This window comes from Lonchura striata, chromosome 9 (assembly GCF_046129695.1).
Source record: "Lonchura striata isolate bLonStr1 chromosome 9, bLonStr1.mat, whole genome shotgun sequence".
In the NCBI taxonomy this organism is placed as follows: domain Eukaryota; kingdom Metazoa; phylum Chordata; class Aves; order Passeriformes; family Estrildidae; genus Lonchura; species Lonchura striata.
This window is the reverse complement of record NC_134611.1, coordinates 13727780-13750262: the sequence shown is the minus strand read 5'-3', so window position 1 is coordinate 13750262 and position 22483 is coordinate 13727780. Positions and strand designations below refer to the sequence as shown.

The 22483-nt window shown below is 61.1% G+C and overlaps 1 protein-coding gene across 1 annotated transcript; it reads right to left on the bottom strand.

The window, feature by feature from the left end:
- Positions 1-1063: 1063 nt before the first annotated feature.
- On the bottom strand, positions 1064-21058 carry PTCH2 (patched 2). Its single transcript, XM_031505553.2, is given in 25 exon segments — positions 1064-1468; positions 1605-1850; positions 2271-2370; positions 2639-2781; positions 2906-3043; positions 3564-3847; positions 4312-4492; positions 4581-4723; positions 4977-5289; positions 5374-5779; positions 5882-6000; positions 6080-6205; positions 6292-6384; positions 6501-6656; positions 6736-6867; positions 7099-7246; positions 7513-7634; positions 7728-7923; positions 9875-9966; positions 10210-10279; positions 10398-10587; positions 20309-20501; positions 20759-20857; positions 20859-20986; positions 20989-21058. Coding segments are annotated over 25 exon segments (4293 nt in total).
- Positions 21059-22483: the final 1425 nt, after the last annotated feature.

Below are 22483 nucleotides of genomic sequence, written 5' to 3'. Positions count from 1 at the left end.
AGCACAAGTGTGACACAGGGCTGTGATCGTGGAACAGCTCGGGAGCTTGGCACAGCAAGGACCACTCCAAGGATCTCCCCCTTCCAAAACCCTGCCTGTGTGCTGGGGAGCAATAACCTCCCTTTCTCCACTGTGGCACATCCATGATCTCCAGCCTTCCCATCCTTGCCACTGGGGAAACTGAGGCATGGAGTAGCATGTTGGAAGGGGTGAGCTGCCCATGGAGTGGGGGCATGAACCAGGTCTGTGCCCCCAGGCTCCTGCTGCCTCCAGTGGGCAGCCCTGCACTGAGCAAAGGGTCTGCCCGCTCCCTGCCTGCACCCTGGGCAGCCGGGTGAGGCTGTAGACTGAGAAATAAATCTTTTAAAATAAGCTTAAAAATATATATCTCTCTATAGATAGTTTCCCTTTGCAATAAATAAAGGTGGGAGTGCCCACCCTAGGCCTTGCCCATGGCATGCCAGGGCATAGCTGGCTCTGGGGCTGCCCCCTTATCAGAACAGGGGGCATCAGGGCACCCTGTCGGGGTACCCCAGCTCATGGCCTGGGATGGGTGGTCCCAGGAGGAGGTGATGAGGAGCAGGCAGTGACCCCACTGAGGGGGAGCTGGCATGGCACCGAGTCCACCTTGCCAGCAGCTCCAGAAACAGAGGGGGGAGTTAGTGCTTCCATTTCTGGGGGGCAACAAGTCCAGGGCAGAATAACCCCAAGCCCTGGGCGATGGGACATGGCACCAACGGTACAGCCTCAGACGAGGGACACGTGGGCACAGCATGGCCTGCACACAGCTTGCATAGAAGTGCCAGCCTGCCCTACCAAGCTCTAGTGCAGGGTGCAGGGGAGCCGGTCCTCCTTGGCCAAGACCACTCCAGCAATTAGCAGCATGACACGGGTGACCCCGCTCTGCACCCTCCTGTGCCCGCTGGGTGCTGGGGAGATGCTCTGCCCAGGAACCAGCAATCTGCAGGGAGAGAGATTTGGGGGTCAGTTGGGTCCCTCCACACCCACCTCGCACCCCCACGCTGCCACGCACCAGCCCAGGGTAGGGTGCCCCCAAGCTCACCTAGCGCCAGGCACCTGCCCTGTGGTGTCCCATGTTCTGCATCTCAAAGGTGTCGGGCACTGCGGTGCCACTGGTGCTGGGCTCGTCCAGGCAGTCCTGCTCGCTGCTGGTGAAGCCCTCAGGGCTGAAGGTGGGGTAGGAGCCAGGCAGCGTGGGGTGCAGGGCCACTGTCACTGACGCGGTGGCTGTGACGGTGGTGTAGCTGCCGGCAGGACCCTGCAGGTGGGTGCTGTAGGTGGGCAGGGCTGCGGGCGGCGCTGGCCGGGTGCCCGGTGGGCCGGGCTGCGGGGGATCTCGGGGCAGCGTGGTGCAGGGCTCCCCGAAGGGCAGGGGGGCTGCAGGCTGAGGGCCAGAGGCCTCTTTCTTCCCCTGAACCTCCAGGCTGTCCTTGTAGGGCTTCAGCACCTGGAGGGGAAGCATGAGGATCCCCAATCATATTGAGCATCCCTCTGGCAACACCACCAGCCCCCATCCTCCAGGTCTGTCCATCCCCTCGGGATGCAGGGGAGTCGGCAATGCCACAATGGGTAGAGACACTCACAGTGATGCGGGGGAAGCTGGGGTCCTTGCCAGCCTCCAGTAGGATGTGTGCTGGGGCAGGGGGCACGACGAAGGGTCCTCGTGGGCTGCCTGGCCCCATGCTCTCCGTGTAGTGCTCCGTGTCGGAGGGCTCAGGGAAGGTGGCAGGCCAGGCTGGAGCACGCCGGACATACAGTCCCCCAGGGCCCAGACATGGGGGTATCGGCTCTGGTGGGGGTAGGCAGGAGCCATTATCCAGCAAGGATGCCTGGGGAGATAAGACAGGTGAGAGGGGTCAGGGACAGAGTATGGAGAAGTAGGGAGTATGGGTTGATGCAAGGATGGTGATGTGGGTGATGCCAGGTGAAGCAGGGATGGGATCAGGGGGGTCATGGATCAGGGAGGGATGGGTCAGGGAGGGATGAAGGAAATTGTGTGTGGAATGAAGCAGGAACAAGGTCAGGTAGGTATGGCTCAAGTAAGATATGGGTCAGAGAAAGGATGAGGTAAAAGAGGGATGGTACAGGGCAAGGGATGGACTGAGGTGGGTTCGAGATGAGGTTGGGACTGGACAAGGCAAAGATGGATAAATTGGGAAAGGTGGGCAGGGAGAGGGGCAATGGGAGATGGAGAGACATGGGTACAGGGCTGGGGAGGACAAGAGAGAGGGGATGGAGGGGTCTTGTACCTCAGGGGGTGGCCCGATGACAGAGAGCAGCACAGGCAGCAGCACCAGCCCGTTGAGCAGCCCCAGCAGCGTCAGGATGGTCAGCACCGCAAAGAAATACCTGAGGGGGCCACAGACACATGAGGTAAGCAGGCACAGCCATCATGAACCTGTCCCATTGCAAACATGGCTTCCCATGCTACAGCCCGTGGCCCTGCCATGTCTCCTCAGCCTCCAGGCAAGAAGGAATGGCAGTCCCCAGCAAAATGTCCTCACGAGCAACCCCACATCTCCACTGGCAGACAGGGGGGCTGCCACACCCATCACCCCCAACTGCCAAAGCTCTTGTAGGGCAGCAAGTGTCTGGTTTACCCTTCTTCAGGGCTCACCTCATGATGAAATCAAACTCAGAGCCAGCCAGCATGAGGACACCCAGGAGCGTGGAGACAGCACCATCCATCACAGGCGCAAAAGTGTGTTCCAGTGCTGCGGCTGAGCGCACGTTCCTGCTCCCCGCAGCTGTCAGGAAGCCCTGAGTGGGATGAAAATATCATGCAGAGCTGTCCCCATGTGCCACCCTGATGGGCCACCCATTAGCACATGGCCAAGGGGGTGAGGGTGCCAGGGAGCAGGAACTGGGATCAGCCTGTGCTCACCAGGGCCACGTGGACAGTAAACTCCACACCAATGCCCACCGAGGCAATGAGGATGACCACAGGGATGGCGCTCAGCTTGATGCCCATCAGCCCCATGATGCCAAACAATTCCACAGTAATCATGGCCAAGATGGAGACCTGGAGGGTGGTGGGATCAATGAGAAATGGCTTTCATTGGCTGTCCCCTCTCCTTGGCAAGCCCGATCCTACTCTATATAGGGCAGTGTAACCTCACTGACCCTTTTCCCTCTATTTGGGAATAGGGACTGTCCCACCTATCCCATCTTCTGGGGGTAGCCCTCACCCTGCTCTGCATGGATGTCATCAAATCCCTGCCCACTACACACATTCCCATCATAACAGGTTCCCCGATCCCTCCATATGGCTCCCCCAACAACTGCCACCTCCATATGGGGGTTCCCAACACACTCCTGCATGGATGTATCCAGGGCCCCCTGTTCTCTTCATCAATGATGAAGTCCCCCACCCACTGCCACCCTCATATGGGCATCCCTTCCCCTCAGGGTGCCCCTGACCACTCCATCACCCAATTCCCATTAAGCAGGTACCCAGGACCACTCAGCATGGCGGGAGAAAGGCTGGATGCCCCTGACCCCACCCATCAGGACCATCCCCACACATCACGGTGCGTACTCACGATGATGCCGGCGGTCCAGGGGTTGAGCAGCAGCAAGGCGCAGACGAGGAAGGTGCAGGCCAGCAGGATGCTGATGGCCAGCAGGAACCAGTGCCGCAGGCCGATGTACTGCTCCCAGAAGAGGAAGGGGTAGCCGCTGGGGTAGCTCAGCACGCCGTGGCGCTGGGCGGCCTCCTGGCAGATGGCCCGCACGCTCTCAATCGCCTCCACGAAGTCAGACGTGCGACGCAGCCCGCTCAGGTAGAAAGGGAACTGAGCGAACTCCAGCGGCTGGGCTGCTGGGACTGGTGAGGAGATCACAGGCAGTATGAGGGTATGGGCAGGATGGTGTACAGGCGGCACGAGAGCACCACAGTCACACCAGCCTGAGTGCAGCCTGGGCAGCCTGATGCCTGGCTGGGTACCACAGGACTGGGGAGTGTGTAGGGAACAGACTGGGGTCAGGGAGGAGGGCAGGATATTTCTCTGCCTGTAGGATTTTTGTGCATTAGTGGGTTACTCTTTGCAGTGAGATGCTCATGGGCTGGAGCAAGCGTGTGTTGCTAAGGGCATAGGGAATGTACAGTGGGATACCAAGGGTGTGGGATGCAAGAGGACAAGGGTCAAGCATGGAGAAGCAAGGCAGTTTACCAGATGGGGCGAGGGATGTGAGGGGTTTCCCTTCAGGGCAAAAAGGTGTGGGGAGTGGGAGGAGGAGGAGGACAGCAAAGGCAGAGGAGGCCCTGGGGAGCCCACCATGCTCACTCACTTCGCAGGTTCTCGCCCGTGGTGTCGTACTTGTCATGAATCCACTCGGGGGGTGGGGGATAGAAGTTGGCCTGGGAGGCAGCAAAGCCCAGGGGGTCGTTGCTGGCCCACACTGTCAGGCAGATGTAGAAGGTGTCGGGGGGGATGATGCCATTCTCATCCACCAGTCGCCGCGTGGTCAGCTACAGGAAAGACCAGGAGTGGGCATGAGCTGGGCACCTGGGGCAGAGACATCCCCAGCCCAATCAGCCCAGCCCTGTCACCACTCACCTGGTTGAAGTTGAAGGGCTCCTTCTTGTTGCCAGTCTGGATGAGGAGCTTGTATGCCAGTGCCCCATCCTCGGAGCCATTGCGGTAGCTGTCGTGGGTGATGCGCCCGGCCTGCCAGTCCCTGTCGAAGGTGGCCTGGAGCCCTGGGGATGCAGAATGGGGGGTAAGCATCCCTGGGGACACACCACCCTGCACACCACCCTGTGTAAGCCAGGGAATGTGGTGCCAGAGGGATGGGCACACAGAAACACCAAGGCTCAGCTTCCAGTGCTGGGCACCTTGGGACCATCCTCCCCAGCACACAAAGGAGGGCATTCCCAGGCCACTGGGGAGCATGCAGGCTGAGGAGAGGACTGTCAGGCAGGGGAGGTCACAGAGAAGAGGCATGTCCCTCACCTCGCAGCCAGTCCTGGAAGTAATGGAGCCACATTTTAGGCAGGTCGCGGTTGCCCTCCCGCACCACGTACTTGACGGTGCTGAAGGCCTGGTGCAGGCTCAGCAGGGCAGCCTGGGCACCCGGGTAATGGAAGCCACCCTTAGTGACAATGAACATGTTGTAGAAGGAGAAGTACTTGAACTGGGCCGAGATGAAGGCGTGTGCCTTGGTGTCCCGTGGCACGATGTCCGTCAGGTAGAGGCCATCGTGTACCATGGTGGTGCCATAGAGGCTCAGCCCTAGCAGTGCCAGGAACAGCACCACCACCACCACCTGTGGGGACAACGGAGGGGTCAGGAAGAGTCCTGTGCCACCCACCCACCTTGAGTGGCACCTCTAGGGCTGCCCCCACCTCACCTTGGTCCGGGTGCGCAGAAGGAGCGGGGCGTACTTCTCCCGGGCGAAATCAGCGAGGCTCCAGCGGCAGAAGGGCAGGGGGACACACTCCCGCCCGCCCTTGGCCTCATCCAGCTGGGACAGCAGATCCCGCGTGGAGCTGGATGGGGCGAAGACCTGAGAGCCCAAGGGGTCACTGTGGGGCAGGAGGATGGCAGGTGAAGTGCACACCTGGGAGGTGGGCGGCAGGACGGTGACAATGTGGTGGCCCGAGGGGTCACAACGGGTGAAGGCTTGCACAGTGGTGGTGATCTGGGTGCTGGTGGCCATGCCAGGGTGCCCATAAGGAGATGGGTGGCAGGCATGGTTGTCGTTGGCATCAGCAAGCTCTTGGGGCTGGATCTGGATGACCCTTGAGGAGCAAGGGCTGCATGGAGAGAGCAAGAGAGAAGGATAAGATATTAGGTCACCCAATCTTCTTTAGGGACCTGTGGGGTCAGAGCCAGCCCAGCCAGCACAGTGCCAGTACCTGTAGAAGCAGCAGAGGATGTCGAGCCGGCGTTTCTCCCGGCGGTGCAAGTCCAGGCTCAGGATAGCAGGGAAAACAAAGAGCACCATGGCGAAGTTGAACACAACAACCACTGCAGCCTGCAGGTATTGGGGAACACACGTCAGAACAGGGTCTGGCCATCCCTTCCCATTCCCTGGAAAGGGACCATGGCCCTACCTGGAGGGAGAAGGCACGCAGGGCAGGGATGGGCACCAGGGCTGCCATGAAGAAGGCGATCATGTTGCTGACAGAGGTGAGAGCCACACTGGTCCCCGTGCGCTTCAGACACTCACCTGTCCGCTCCTGCAGGGACAAAGAAGGGGTGATGAGAGAGACCATGCAGAGGCAGGAAGAGGCTGAGAAGTCCCTGGGCAGTGCTCAGTGCTCACCTTGAAGGGGATGTGCTGGCTCATCTCGGTGAAGGCGTGAGCCAAGAGGAACATGTCATCCACCCCAATGCCGAGGGCCAGGAAGGGCAGGACCTGCCACAGAGCAGCTGGCATGAGCAGAGGGACGTGGCCACCACTTGAGAGGGCCACCCCTGAGCCCTCAGGGTCCCACTCATGTCACAGTACCCAGCTCTTCCTCCAGCACATACCTGGGTGGTGGCTGCATTGAAGGAGATGCCCAGCAGTGAGCAAAGCCCCAGGCCAGAGGCGACGGAGAGAGCCACAAGCAGGACCCCAGCCAGGCCCACAGCCCCTTGGGACCTGGAGCAGTCCCACCGCAGCATGGTGACACAGGCATAGGCCAGCTGGAAGAGCACAGTGGTTAGCAGGGACCAGGGGGGAGATGGAGGGATGGCAGAGGACAGAGAGAAGGGGCACACATACCATGAGGAGGTAGCCCCCAGCCACCCGGATGACGCTGACGTCAGAGAAGGACTTCATGATGTCATTGAGTGTGGTGGTGGAGAAAGCATGGACACTCTGTGTGGCGTTGGGAGGGATGGAGTCCTGTGCCAGCTGCCAGAGGTGCATCCCATTAGAGGAGTCAGGAGCCCCCTGCTCTACAGTACACCCACCCCAGAGCCATTCAGGGTGTCAGCACCACCACTGACAGTCCCTAGGGATGCACTGGACTAAAAGAGAATAGTGCCAGAACCCACGGCCACATGAAAACCTGGGCACAGAGGGATACCCGTGCACAGGCTGACCCCCACCCAGCCCCATGTAGGGGCTGTTCCTGGTGCTCACCTCTACGAATTTCCTCTGCCAGGCCTCCAGGATGGCTCCTGCCTTCTCCTCGCTCCAGCTGATATCATGGATCTCGTAGTCATCCTTGAAGTGCTCATAGAGCTGCCGGGGGCTCATGAGGAGGAACATGGTCTGTAGGGCCTCGGCGCTGGGGGACAGGCATGGACCTTGTTGGGACTGGCTGCCACACCCCAGGATGCAGGAATGGGTCCATCCCCCACCCCAGGGCACCCATCCACACCATGGACACCCAGGAGAGAACCCAAGCATCCTGCCTCCTTGCTCTGCTTTCCTCTGCCTTGCTCACTGGCCCCACACACTCACCAGCCTCTGAGACTGCCCCACAGCCCCTTCTGCAGCCAGGGCAGGTATCCTCCCTGTGCCTGGGGATGCCCACACCACAGTAGCTCTTACCGTAGCAGCTTGCCCTGGGAGTCTTTGGTCGTGCCGCCTAAAATCAGCTCCTGCTGCCAGCGCATGAACTTCCTGGAGAAGCCATGGCAGCCCCCCGAGAGTTCGGCCGGGATGTCAGGGCTCTGTGGGTGGAGGGGAGGTGTCAGGATTGTGGGGCAGGCAGGAGAGCAGTAAGCCCCCACACCCAATCCTGGTCCTCATGGACTGTGACCCACCTGCTGGCTCTGTTTGTTGGGAGCACTGGAAGGACACTGGGGGTCCCGGGGGTCCAAGCAGGGCCGCTCCATGTAAGCCTGTCCCACCTCTGCCTTGTCCAGCAGCTCTTTGAAGCCTTCCAGGGATGTGAACTGCCCCAGCTCCTCCATCAGCTGCAGAGGGTCCAGGTTGCTCCACTGGATATCTGGGCGGCCCCTGGGCAGAGAGCAGCACGGGGGTCGTGGGGATGCCAAAATCCACACGCGGTACCACCACCACCACTGCCAACCCATCCCAGGGGTGCAGTGGATGCCCCCACAGGCAGGATATGAGGATGCAGAGGAGCACATCCCTTACCCCTTCCCGGGGCCGCCTGCCGAATCCCCCGTGCCCTGTGCGCCACAGCGGGCCATGCCCCGAGTCAAGTAGCGTGCCTGATCCTGTTAGTCCGGGACAAAGCGGGGGGAGCCGGCCCTGCTGCCTGGCCCCGCTTTGTGTGAGCAGTCAGGCCGATTACTGCCCATGGGCTAACATCTTGATAGAGGGGAGCAGGCAGGCAATAGCTCCCGGCATCCCTTACAGCCCTTCCTGCATTTTCCCCCAAGCTGGAGATTTTGGGGCTCAGCAGAGGTCCTGGGGACTCAGCACAATACTGGGAGCCGAGCCTGGAGTAGGTTCTTGGAGGTCCAGCAGGACCGCACAGGACTTGGGTACCCAGGAAAAGGGTTTTTCCCATTGCCTGCAGATGCTCTGCTCCCTCCACCCCAGCCTGGAGAGCTGGGGGCCAGCTTCCAGCCACACTCAACTTCTTTTTTAAGACAGAAAAGACACACAAAAAAGCCAATAACCCAGCCCAGCACTCCAAAGAGGGGAAGAAAAAGCCCCGAGCAAGTGTGGGCTCTGGGGAGAAACACAGCCTAATAATTCATGAAGGCTGGCTGGGCCAGAGCCGGCCGCTCGAGATTCCCACATACCAACCGGAGCTGCTGCTGCTTCCAAAGAGAGCCCCTTTTATCTGCTTTCGCTTGCTTCACTGAGCCAGGGCAAATCCTTTTGTCTTTCCATAGATTGCTGCTCTTTGTTCTCCCAGCTCCCACCCCGCTCACCCTTTGGCGTTAAAAAGGGGGACGAGTCCCCATGGGCTGGCCGGCACTCAGCCGGGGTGCCCGCCCGGGCACCCGTTCACTCGGCTGCCGGAGAGATGAGTCCCATGGCTGCTCCAGTGCCACCCTGCCTGCCACGTACCTCAGCCCAGAACGCTGCCCAGCCCGGCAGGCAATGCCAGCAGCATCCCGTCTGCACAGCCACCCAGCCCCCCTTGCTCCTGCTCTCGGCAGTTCCCCAGCCTGGGATGGGGAGAACCTGAGGTCCTGGGGGGGCAAAACCAGCCCCCTAGTCCTGGCTGAGGATGCTGCGGCCCCTTCCCCCTCCTCCTGTCCGCAGCAGCCTGAATAAGGCCACTATTTCATCTATTTGGCAAGGGGCAGCTTTCAGAGCAGCATTAGCATGAGAAAGCACGGGGCTGCGTTTGCTGACAATGCACAAGCCGCCCCAGCTCTCCCGGACAAACACACGCGTAAACAGCAGGAATGTGGGGGAGGCTCCCCCGGCCCAACCCGGGGTCCCCAGCCCCACCAGCACGGTGTGAGGAGCTGGCTGGGAGTCACTCACACCCAGCCCAGGGACTCTGTGCCCTCCGTGCAGCTCAGGAGTGGGTGCCCCCTCACAATCGTGGCACCCACAAAGCGCTGCCGGGGGCGGGGTAGCAGCCTCAGGGACCCCGCCTGTGGCACAGCCACTGTCCCCCTGTCCCCATCCTGGCCAGTAGGAGAGCATGACAGAGACTGGGATGGGATGGGATGGGATGGGATGGGATGGGATGGGATGGGCAGTAGCCCCCCTGCAGCAGTGCAGCCCTACCTGTGCCACTGAGGCCAGGCAGGGCAGGACAGGGACCTGTCCCTAGGGTGTTGACCCAGCAAGACAGCAATGGTTGTGGGACCAACGTAGGGCTGAGCAGGACAAGCTGCAGCAGCACTGAAGCACCTTGGAGTAGGCAGAGCCAAGCTACAAAGGGAGGTCAAGCACAGCCCCTCAGCAGCATCCCCAGCTCCTGCTCCCACCCAAGGTCCCCCACAGCTCAGGACAGTTCCTCACAGACACTCACGGGAGATAGGCTGAGCCTCCCTGCAGCTTGGAACCTTCCCAGAAGCAGTCCAGCGGTGTCAGGATCACACAGGGGAACAGCTTCTCTATCATCTGTAGGAGGAGACGCGAGGGGTCAGCAGGGATGGATCAGACAATGCCAGTGCCCCCCTGCCTTGCTGGGCTTCCCAAACCCGTGCCTTCCCATATCCAGCCAGCAGTGCCTTCACAGCACCTGGGGCTGACAAGCCCTGTCCCCACCACAGCCCATCCACTGCCACTCTTGATGGACTGGTCCCGTGGGTCAACAGCCACACCCGGGGGGACTCCAGAGGGCCATCCATGAGCAGCACTTACCCTCTCGATCATGCCATTCTCAATTATGGGGACACCCGACTTGTAGCAGATCTTGTTCAAATCCCACGATCTGGAAGGGCAGAAGGAGGAGCTGAGAATGGGCATATGCCACAGGGGACATGGCAAGGGATAGAGGGACGTGCAGAGCACGGCGGGGGTCCCCGTCCCCCATCCGGAGCCGGACTCACTTTCCGTACAGTGAGACTTGAACCTTGCTGGCGGCCAAGGCCGCCTCGAGGTGGAGCTGCAGGGCCTCCTGTGTCAGGATGTTGTCACCATCCTTCTTCGGGGTCTGGATCAACATCTGGGAGGTGTAGACAGACTCCTCGCCCAACTTCTCCTTGGTGTAGCGCAGCTCCTGGCTCACCCGGCTGCCCGCTGTGGAGGGGACCATGATGTGCCCTGTCAGTGCCAGGGCAGGCACAGCCCCCATCCCACCAATTTGCCCTGCCCATCAGGATGCCCAGGGAATGGGATGGGCAGAATCAAGGCTGTGCAGCATCAGACAGTGCTATGATCACTCACAGGGGCTTCTTGGTGTGGGGTTTCCCAGTTGCTGCATCCTCTGGGTGCTCACACCCAAGGGATCCAAACAGGGACCACCTCAGGACGCACTGGACCAGGCATCTCCCTTCCCACCAACACTGTACCCAGGCCCAAAGCAGCTTGTTGGCTTTGCTTTCTCCAGAAAAAACCCACAAACATATGGTTGGTGAAGTAAAGTGGACCCAGCCTGTCCACTTCCACCTGTGCACTGTGGTGGGTGCTGCAGATGCCCAAAACCAGCCCACAAAACAGGAAGCAAAACTGGGGGCAGCCCAGCCCAGCCCAGCCCAGCTCCTCCATGGCACCCCACAGCAGGCAGGGAAGGAGTGTAGGAGAGGCAGGCACCCCAAAGTCCCTGCAGGTGTAGGCTGCCCCAGGAGGGGTTTGAGGACAGGGGAGGGACATGGTGCTGGGGACATCACTCTTCCCTGCCAAGGCTCTGGGATTTGTTCCCCCTTCAGCAGCAGGAGAGCTCTGAGCACAGCAGGGCCAAGGTTTCCAACTGAAGCCACCAACTTCATTTGCGGCTGCCTCGGCGTGGAAGACAAATCCCCTCCCAGCCAACGTGGCTGGGGCTGGGACCAAACCCTGCACGGTCTCTCGCATGGCTGAGCACCAGCCCAGGGACAGCTGTTCCCATCCCCTTTGAACGTGGGGCTCCCATCCCTCCTGGCATAGCCCGGGGGGGGTGGGAAGTGGATCCTGAGACCCCTCCCAAGTGCACCACTCGGCTGCCCTGCTCCCAGCCCCCTGCCCACGGAGGGAGGGATGCTGCCCTGGCACATCTGGGGTGTAGCCCCCATCCCAGTGCCACCCACTGGGGTACCCCAGGATGTCCAGCGTGGGATGGTTCCCAAGGCAGTGCTGCTGGCAGGGGCGAGGCCAGCTCCTGCCCAGCCCCGGGAAAGCGAGAGGAGGTCACGATTCATCTGCACCAGGATGCTCCCTCAGCAAGAGGCGGGGGCCCCGGCGGGCCTGGCCCTCCGCCAGCACCGAGGAGGCCAGAGCGAGACCGCAAATAAGGAGCAGAATCTTCCCTTTTAATGACTTATTATATGGGTTGGTGTTTTGGTTTTTTTTTTTTTTTCCCTGCTTTTTGGGAACGGGGAGGGCAAAGCATCTTTATTGTTCCTGGCTGGGCCAGGGAGCAGCTGGTGTCCATCAGATGCCAGTTGGGATAGAGGTTGTGCCAGGGACAGGGAGGGGGGGACATGGCCGCGGCTTTTGTGTGTGTGTCAGAGGGGATAGCAGCACCCAGGGCGAGGGGACGAGGACACAGGGAGGGTGGGTGTCGGGGGTGGGGGGAAGTGGGACGCCCATCCCGTTCCCAGCAGGCTGGGAGGTCGGGCAGGAGGTGCGCCAAGCTGCTCTGATCTCAGCCATGCCACCCACGCCGAGCCCGGGCGGGAGGTGGGACACGGCGATGAGGGGGTGCCCGACAGCGCTGCTGCTCCCGGGGGATGCATCCTGCTACGCCCTGCCCTGCCGGCATCTCCGCCCAGCACGGCCGCGGGAGGAGCCACACATCTGCAAGCATGGGGTGGGGGCGAGCCCCCGAAAAATTAAAGGAAAGAAAAAAAAAAAAAAAAAAAAAAAGAAGAATAAAAAAAAAAAAAGAAAATAAAAAGCCGTCCCTTGTAATTAGTGTTAATTTGGAACAGGGCACTGCGAGCCGTCAGCAAGCTTCAAAGGCCGTGAGGAAGCCTCAAATTCCAACACCCTAATTAACCAAAGAGCAACATGAAAAGACAAGGCAGCGCACACAGGGCTGCCAAGGACACTTCAAACGGGAGCGCGCCCGCGGCCGGCCGGCCCGGGAGCGGGGCGAGACGCCCCGCGCCGCACGCAGCCCCCCGGCCGGGGAGGAGGCTGCGGGGGCACCCCAATACCAACAATGAGCACGTTAATGAGGAACTGTATGTAAATTCTTCCTTCTTGTTGTTGTTGTGTTGGTTTTTTGTTGTCTTTTTTTTTTTATTCCAATTAACAAAGGGAGCCCTTGGCTTTTTCATGCAAAGGGCTCTCTGGTTCCAATCAGGCGTCCGGTCCTGCTTACTAACAGCCTGCTCTGCTCCAAACACGGCAGGGTTTGGCTTCACTGCCCTGGACCCCCAGCTCCCTCCAAAATCCAACAGCAGGGCTTGGGGGCAGGGCAGTCCCCCGAGGCAGGAGCATCTTCGCTGGGGCTCACATTGCTCCTCGGTACCACTGCCTGGGGGTTTCACGCTGGGGGGGCTGTGGGTGCAGGCTCAGAGCAGCTCTGGCTGGATGCTGGATTCGGACCCTACACCCACTTGCACTCCAAACACCTGAGGTGCAGAGCAGGCTCCTGCCGTGCCCAGCCAGGGAGAGCGGATGCTAAGGATGGGACAGGGTCCCTGGCAGTGAGGGTGGCTGCGTGTGCAGCTGCCTCCCATCCACGGGCCATGCCGGGGGAGCCCTCTCCGTAATTACAGTATCCACCACAAAATTATAGAGCAGGGCTGGAGCCTCCCTGCCCCCTTCCCGGCCACCCTGCCTGAGCCATTTCCCTGCCGCTGCACCCCAAACCCTCCTGGCACAGGACCCACGGCCACAGCTCACCCTCATAGTGGGACCAACTTGTGCCCTCAGCTGCTCCAGCCAAGACAGAGCCTCAGCCCCTGTGCTGTCCTCCTGCCCTGTCTGATCCCTGCTCATTCCACATTTCCCCAGGGGTAGCCAGAACCCCCCAGACGCATCTCAGAGAGTTTGGGTGAACCCATGCCAGGTCCCGCTGCCCACAGTGCAGTTGCAAAGCCCTGCCAGCCCGGGGCTGGCCCCTTGCAGCCACCTCGCCAATTGTGACAGCAAGGAGACCTCCCACCATGCTTTCCCAGGGCAGGAGGTGAACAAACCCCGAGCACCAACGCTGTCTCCAAGCACCCAAGGGTGGGGGCAGCAGGCTGGGTGTGCCAGGGCAGCGTGTCTGGGTGGCAAGGGGAGGGCAGTGGGTCTGGGCAGGCTGCCAGCCCCACACTGAGGCCTCCCTTCCTGGCAAGGCTGAAGGTGAGGGAGGGATGTGGGAGGTGCTCGGGACCACAGAGAGGAACCAGTGCCTCCCCAGGAAACACACTGCTGCAAAGACCACTCTGTCCCATCAGGCTGGGTTGAGGTCATGGTCAACAGCACTGCCACCACAGTGCAGACGGCACCCAGGCACTGCCAGTGTTGTCACCACTTGAGTCTTGAGTGACTTGGGTGGGACAGGGGATGACAGGGAGGGAACACTCCTGGGTACACAGTCTCGCTTGGCCCCCAAAATCAGGCCCTGTCTCGCTTGTTGTAATGGGGCTACGGGATGTGGCAATCAATGTTGAGCTGCAGATTCAGCTGGTGCACAGGGGATGCTACAGCCCTGACCCCAGCTCCAGCTGGGCCCATAGCAAGGGACTTGATGAGCAGCGCCCTTTCTACAGCACGACGTCCCAACGCTAGGGTTGGAAACCACCACAAAGACACAGCTGGGAGTGGGGCAAGGTCAGGCTGAGATCCCCTGGGAAAAGCCATCCCCATGGGGAACCCCCTTTGCAGCACCCCCCTGCTGCAAGAGGCACCCACGGGGGCAAATGGGAACCGGGCGCATCCCGCTGGCAGAGCTGCCTGGCCTGGGTGACCTGGGTGATCGGAGCCCCAGGGGCTTCAGAGGGATGCCAGAACCATCCTGCAGCTCCAGCGCTATCCCGCATCCCGGTGGGAGGGGGTCCCGAGGCACCGCCCCAAGCATCCCTCGGCTGCAGCTTCCCCGTGCTGAGCGGCGTGCAAGCCGGAGGCCACCTTCAAAGTGTTGTGGGGCGGATTAGCTGGATTAGGGAGGCAGTGAAAGGACCCATGCTGCTCCGGAGGAAGTCTCGCCCAGGGCACACTGAAAGAGCCATTTTTACCTGTCCCGGCCGCTACCGCCAGCCTCGCCAAAAGCCCGGCGGCCCCATCCTGTCAAAACACGTCCTGCCGGCCCCATTCACCCCGCGGCCGTGCGGGAAGGGGGGCAGCTGCCTGGCAGATGGGTGCCCCCAGCAGCACGAAGGGACGGACGAGGGCTCGGCGCTGCCCCAGCACCTCCAACCAAGCCCAGCCCCACTGAAGGGGCTCCCAGCTAAGCCAAGAGGGGCGGCAGAAGACGGGGATGCCTTCAAAAAGCCAGCGGCGGAGGGGCTGAAAGGGCCCGTTTGGGGCCAGCTCCCCAGCCGCCGGCCCCGGCCGAACTCTTTTGTTTAACGGCGAAGCTAAATTAATGTCTTTATTACCCCAAATCGGGGGGCGGCGGTTCCCAGCACAGGGAGGGGGGCAGCCGGGAGCTCGCACCGCCCCGGCCAGCGCCGAGGGGACAGCGCGACCCCCGAAAAAGAGAGGGGGGAAAAAAAGGGGAGGGGGGGGAGAAGAGAGGGGATTCAGTTGGGAACTATTCACCGCTAAGACTCCTGTCAGCATTGACATAAATTTCCACTGGTGTTGGCATTTAGGCATTTGCCATTTCCATATGTATAGGGCTGCCTGTACTAATTATGCTAATCACCCCCTCTGTTGGCTGCTGTGAAAAATGGCCACATTAGGCACTCCACTGCTTGCTAATGTCACTTAATGTGTGGTTGAAACATACATTCATCCCCCTCTGAATGGTGAAATTTTTCCACATTGCTGGCTTCATTCAGGCAAGAAATGAATTTTTTGAACTCAGACCACTTTTCCAGGCCCGAGGGAGAGGCAGATAATAAAACCCTCTTCTTGGGCCCTGGCGCTGCCCCCTCCCAGCCGCCAAATAACATTTAAAACACACAAAAAAAAGAGCCCGTTCCCTAAGTCCGTAGATATGTCCAAGTTAAAAAAACCACAACATATATATAAGAAAAAAAACTGTATAGGAAATAAAAAAATATATAAGTTGAAAAGGAAAGCAAAATGGATAGGGGCAGATAAGCCACAGCCATCTGTAAAGTCTTCCAGTCTCTTTAGGTTAATTAGCAAAATTTTCCAGCCCAAAAAAGCTGACCAAGCTGTCAAGGAAGGGAAAAGGAAGAGCAAGAGGTTTTGCGCTCAGCTCCCAAAGATAAATAAATAAAGGTGAACTGCCTGGACCCCATCTTCTGGTAGGTGGGGGGCTACTGGGTGAGCCTCCTTTCCCCCCCTCCCGTCTTGAGAAGAAAGCTTCTTTCTGAGCCAGAGGAGACTTTAGAGCGGAGGGGAGAGCCAGGCAGACAGGTTTTTGGGATAACAGGGACCTCCTCACTTCATAGCAGCAACACCCCAGCTGCTCCTCATTCCTCCAAGCTCCCGAGGATGGGGGCACAGTGTCCCCACAGATACCCAAACCCTGCAAACAAAGAGGACAGCAGGGTACTGAAGGAAAGATCCCACCAGAGTCCCCAGGCACCCTGGGCTGTCCCCTTCCTTCCTGCAGAGCAATACCTGCACCACCACCCCCCAAGAGAAATGGGGACCCTCTTCCCCAGGACACTCATCTGGAGACAGAGCAGGGACACGGCAGTCCAGGAGCCACCCCATGGGAGTGAAGCCAGTTCTGGCCAGATCCCAGCAGGCATCTTGCTGCCCCAGACATGGGGACAAACTGCTATTAGAGCCCCCCAACTTGTCAGCACCAGCCACACACAGCCCCCCAGATTCACCCGCTCCTTTCTCAGCCCCTGCACAAACATCCCACCCCACAAACCCACCCACCCGGCAAGGAGACCACCCACCTCTCTCTGTGCCCACCCAGGAACGCTTGTGGCATCCCTCTCGCCCCCACTGCTGCTGCCCCACACCCCTCCACGGGACCCACCCTGCACAGTGGGGACAGGGGCTGGGAAGAGAGGCCACACAGACAGTGCTGAGGGCGTTCAGTCCTGTCCTTGGCTTCCTGTTGGGGCTTTCCCATTGCCTGTGCCCCTTTCCCTGCAAACAGACTCAGCCGGCACCTCCCCTCCCTCCTGGCCTGCCGTGGGGGAGCTCCAGGCTGCATCCCAGCCCTGTCCTGGGTGCCGAGGAACTGATGCCCTGTGCCAAGAACTGCTGCAGAGGTCAAGGAAGGACAGAAGCCACTGCCAAGAGGGTTGGGGGTGTCTCAGCTTTGTGCCCCAAGATGAGAACAAGAGAGCAAATTCCCCGAACCCCCGTAAGATATGTCCTATTTCATCCCACCAGCATGTTCGGGGTGTCCATGACCCCTCCAGGAAAGGGACAGGGTCTTCTCCAGGGAGACTCAGCAGCTCTTTGAGAGCGCGACGGCTGTGCGGGGCGCTTGGCTGTTCCGGTTAGGAATTAACCCGGCCTTCCTTTGAACCAGCCCTCAGCGCTATAAATCAGGCAGACCTATTCACCACCCAGGGCTCTGCCTGCCTAGAGCTCGCCTCCCCGGCCCCTTGGCCCTAAAGACACCCTGGGAGAGCCAGGAACAGCTGCCAGGTGTCTAGAGGTAACTCAACACTCACTGCTAGCCGGGATTGCAAAGCCTCCGAGTGGCTAATTGCTTTGGAGGAGCCTAATTGAACATTTCCACAGTTGAGTCCAATTTATGTGGTGACACAGCCTCCTTCCATCTCCCAAACAGGGATACAGGTCAGGCATAACCCCAGAACACTGTAAAAATCCCTCAGCCAGCCCGCTGGTGTAAGGACATTCCCAGAATTGGGACAGGGGACCTTCTGTTTTCCCACTAGTGGCCAGGGTCACAGCTGAGGCTCAGGAGGACATACCATCAACATGGCCTGAATGCTGACCCCAGTCATGGGGCCAAAACAGGGCTGCCCACCCTATTCCTCTGTTTGGGAAGGAGGGGGATGGCATAGCAGCATCATGCTCCCATGGGAAGCGGGTCCCTTCCCTCTCCTGCTCATCAGGACCCCAGCTCCCAGAGAGCTGAGCTCAGCCTGCAGTGGGGACTGCCTGGCACAGGGTCACACTCCGCTCCTGCAGCACTGGGACCTCACCTGGGTGGGGTGGCAGGTTGGAGCACCACCACCCACATCCCTCAGCCTGGCTAGGCAGAGGCAGGTGATCGGGTACAGTCACCAGAGGCTTCCTGGAACCTTAAACCACCCTGCTCCCGAGCTGGGACCCACTGGGCTAGGACAACGGGCCTGGGATTCCCTGCACACACACCCTGCCCCTTAGACACCCTACAGCACTGCCTCAGGCAGGGCTCCCACAAACATCTCCTCACAGACCCAGAGGAGGCAGGAGTTCAGGTGCCCAGCACCCTGGGGGTCCCAAACACTTGGGACCAAGCTGATGGGATACCACCTCTGCCAGCCAAGGAGCAAGAACTGCGCTGCATCAGCCTGCCACAGTGGTACCAGGCTCACTGCAGAGGACACACACTCCAACCCTGCCACACATGTGGGAATGTGAGAAAGCAGCAGCTGAGAAAAACCCCCAAGCAACTTCAAGTGCTCTGGATGCAACCACAGAGTCTGGGCAATTGTGTTCCAGTCTTCAGGGGCACCCCAGGCCCTCCTGTCCCCTGATAATGCCCATCCCCACACCAGCAGGATGGGGTGCAGTGATTGGGGCTGGCCATATGTGGGGGATGCTTTGATCTCACTAGAAAATGCAGAAGCTGAGGCTGGCGGTGAGGCAGGGTCCTACAGATGGTTATGGGGAAGGGAGGCAGCCCCACAGCTGATACACGAGACTGAAAGTGTCACCGCAAACCTTCCTTCCACATCCTGACCCACACATGCCCCCATGGGACTAAAGCCATCTCAGACACATCGTCATTGGTGGTCGCAGGTTGTGCCAACGCCTGAGGACGCTGGGGCTGTGCCACCCAGGAGCAGGGCACGGAGGGGTCTGTCCCAAGTGCACACTCCCGGGGGAAGAGCCCTCCCAGGAAGGACAAGGGGGGGCTCCAAGCAGCACCCTTGGCAAGGCACACCGTCCTCAACCAGGCACCACAGATCCAGAGCGGTGCAAAACCCAGTGCACCCCTTGCCCAGGAAGGGGCAGGATACCCCATGTCAGCGGTGTTTCACCGCAGAGTAAAAAAACCATAAAATTAAATCCAACTTCTGACACTGAAGAAGATGGGAAACCATGAGAAAGAGAAGGTTCCTGAGAGAGGCCCCCGGCGCCCACATTACAGCCAGACCGCAGTGTGGGGGAAATCCCCCAAGAGCAGCCGCAGTTGCTCCTGGCTGTGCCCGTGCGAGCAGGGAAGCACAGTGGGGCACAGGAAAAGCCGGGTTTCTGGGCGCTTCCAGCCGTCCCCAGGCTTGGCCCCTTCCCCATCCCGCTCTCCACCCTGATGTGCCGCAAGTCCCATTCCCCTTAGCAGGAACAACCACAGCCGCTTTCCTGGCCACAGTTCTACAAAACGCTGACTCCTTGCTACCCCAAAAGCACAATAAAAATTCAATGGAGCCGGAGCCACGACCCAGAGTGAGGGAACCACCGAGGGAGCACGTCCCTCCTTCAGCAGCCACAGCTCAGGCGCTGGCCGGACCGGGAGGTATCACTGGATTTCTCTGCTACGTGTTGCAGTGGAAGGGGGTGATGGAGCCGAGATCTGGGGAGGGGGGACAAACATCCCTGGGGAGCGGGGAGCAGGTGGGAGAGCCGGGCATTCCTGGGCAGGGGTCCGTGCGTGCATCTGTGTGCAAGCAGCCAGGGAGCGCAGAGCTCTTTTTTTTTTAAATTAAAAAAAAAAAAAAAAAAAAAAAAAGGGGGTGGGAGAGCAAAGTTGCTTCTATTGTTGAACCAAATCCAAGAGTAGCTGAGGACCACACAGGGAGCGGGGCGTGGGGGAGGAGGCAGCGCTCCCGCACAAAGATGGCTGACACCCCTCCGCTGAGCAACATCTGCCCCTGCACAGCACCCCGCGGGGACCCCCGCCCGGGGGATCCCCCTGCCGCGCCCGGCAGCACGGACGGGGGCGCGATTCGGGGGGCTGCCCCCCCGGGGGCCCCCCAAAGTCGAAGCGAAGCGCAAGAAAAGCAAATCCCAGACCCGTGAAGCACGGCTGCAGGGATCGGGGAGAGAAAATCCACGCTGGAGTTATTAATAACAAAGGAGGGGGATCAGCCGCTTCCACTCGGAAACAGGGATTTGCTCCCGCCTGACCCTGCCCGCGCTCCCGTTCCCCCCGGGCCGGGGTCCCGGGCCGGGACTGGCGGCTCCGCGGCGCCGGCTCTGCCCGGTGCGGGGCTGCGGCCGGTCCCGGGGGCTCTTCCCAGCAGGAAGGGGGTGTCCAGCACCCTCTCCGTCGCACGTGTCAGCACCTTCGCGCAGGGACCCCCGTAGGGACACGCGTGGGGGTCCCTCTTCAACCCAGCACCACGCACCCGCGCAAGGCGCAGCCCGAGCGGCCCCGCTGACGGGACCCCGGCCCGTGGGCACCCACGGCCCCGTCCTCCGCGGCCCCGCTGACGGGACGCCCGGCGGCGGCATCCTCATCCTCCTCGTCCCGCCCCGCTCCCGCGCTGTCACCTGCCTCCCGGCCGGCCCCGCACTCCGCGCCGCGCGTGGGAGACAAAGCCGCGGCCGGGAGCGGGACCGGGACCGTTCCCACGGGCGGCCGAGCCCGCTGGGCCGCGCTTACCTTCCACCCAGAGGTGCTCGATGTCGGTCTCGATGGAGGCCACCCGTAGTCCCACGGCCAGCGCCCCGAACACCAGCAGCCCCACGAAGAGCACCTTCCCGCAGTGCCGCTGGATCCGGCAACCCAGGGCGAAGAGCAGCGCCTGAAAGCGGGCCCGCAACCACAGCGGGGTCCTCTGGCCCACGGCCGTGCCCTGCGGAGAGGGCGAGGACTGGGTCAGCCCGGGAGAGGAGAGGGGAGAGCCCCTGCCTGGGGAAGGGGACCCGCAGCCGGGGCGGGATGCCCACGGCCGCCGCACTCGGCTTCGGAGCGGGACCGCGAGCGCCGGAGGTTCCCCGAGCCGGGGGACACGGGGGTCTCCGCACCCGCCCGGCCCGCCCCGGGCTCCCCCGCGCCCCCCGAACTCCCCTGCCCGGCCCGCAGCCCCCGCGATGCTCGCCCCTCACTCACCTCGGGCAGCGGCTTGCGGCGGGCGGCGCGGAGCGGCGGCGGCGCGGCGCGGGGGGGCTCGGCCGGCATGGCGGGGCGGCTGGCGGGGCTGGGCACCCCCCGTTATGTGGGGCCGAGCGCGGCGGCGGCCCCCATGCGCGCGGCGGGGCCGTGCCGGTGCCGGTGCCGGTGCGGATGGAGGGCTGTGTGTGCGCCGCCGGCCGCCCGCCGCGCCTCTAAAGGGGAGGCGGGGGCGGGGGGCGCCGGGGCCGCGCCGCCGCCGCCGCTCCCATTGGCCGCCGCCGCCGCGGCAGCGCCCATCGCCGCTGCTAAGCAACGGCGCGCCCGCCGCCGGCGGCCACACACCGCGCTCCCCTCCGCGCCGCCCCGCGCCGCACCGCACCGGCCCCGCCGCGGGGGGGAGCGCGGCGGCGGCGGCACCGGGGCACCGGCGCGGCCCGCGCCCGGGGCTGCCCCGCGCCTCCGGCACCGGCAGCCCCACACAGACAGCCCCGGGGATGGGCATCCATCCCCCCTGTGCGCGTCCCCCGGGGTGGGTGCGCAGCCCTCCCACCCCCCACGCCGTAGCTGTACCCCCGAGGATGGGCACCCGACAAAGCAAAGCGTTCCCTACATCCTTCTTCCACAGCTACCCCTCAAAGGGTGCGCAGCCCCCTGGAGATGCCCCAAGGGATGGCATGGTTCACATATAGTCATATCAAGGGTAGTCAGTGCTCTCCCAGAGTCTGTGCATCTCTCTAACAGCCATCCCAAGGGATGGCATCTCTTCTTCAAGGGCCAGGTGTTCTCCCCCAAAGGACCAGGCATCCCAATTAATACCTTTTCCCAAGAAAGTTCATCCCCCCTTCACCTCCCCACAAAAGCAGGGTGTCCACCCACCTCCAGTACCACCTACTCTCCCGAAAGGCCAGATATTCCCCCAAGCCATAGCTGGCAGCAGGAATACACTCCATTCTTCAGGTGTACCCACAAGTGCTGCCCCATCCCCTGCCATGGGGAGCCAAGCCCAATACCCCAGAGGTGGAGGCCAGAGGCACAAAAACCCCATCCATGGGGCACAAGAAGTGCAAAAGAGCCAGAGATAAATGGCACCCATAATTTGTGGGGTGGTTAGGATTGTTTCTCTGCTCATTTCACTCCCTTCTCAGCTCTTTATTGGATAGATCTGCCTTTGCTCCCACCAGGAAAGCTGCCCTAAGGAGCTGCTGAGGGCATCCAGGAAGGTTAGTAAACCAACATGGATCAGCACCCAAGCTATGTGCAATCCCTCCATCACTACTTTGGAGCAATGCTGAAGATGCTCAACCTGGTGTTTTCCTCGCCAAAAACGGGGGACACCCCAATAAATAAACTGAGTGCCTGGGGCAGTTTTTCCATGCCCCCCAGTCACAGCCCCCACCAGCCCAGTCTGCTGCTGCCAAGCTCTCCTGGGCCCTAGCGGCACGTAAAGGGTTTCTCCCTCGTCCAGCGATAGGCCTGTAGCATCTGGCGTGTCCCCAAATACAGAAGGGAAACGGCTATTCAGCACTTCTGCAGCCTGATTGCTATTAACAGCTCCACCATTCCCTTTCCCGGTGGACCCACACTACTGCTGGGCAGCTGCAGCTTTTTATCAACTTAATATTTAAAGTGTAAGTTGTCGTCCTCCTTTCCAGCATGGATGGCTCCCCCTCCCCATGTTCTCCATCAGCTCCCTATCTGTCATCATTGGTTTCCACCTGGGGC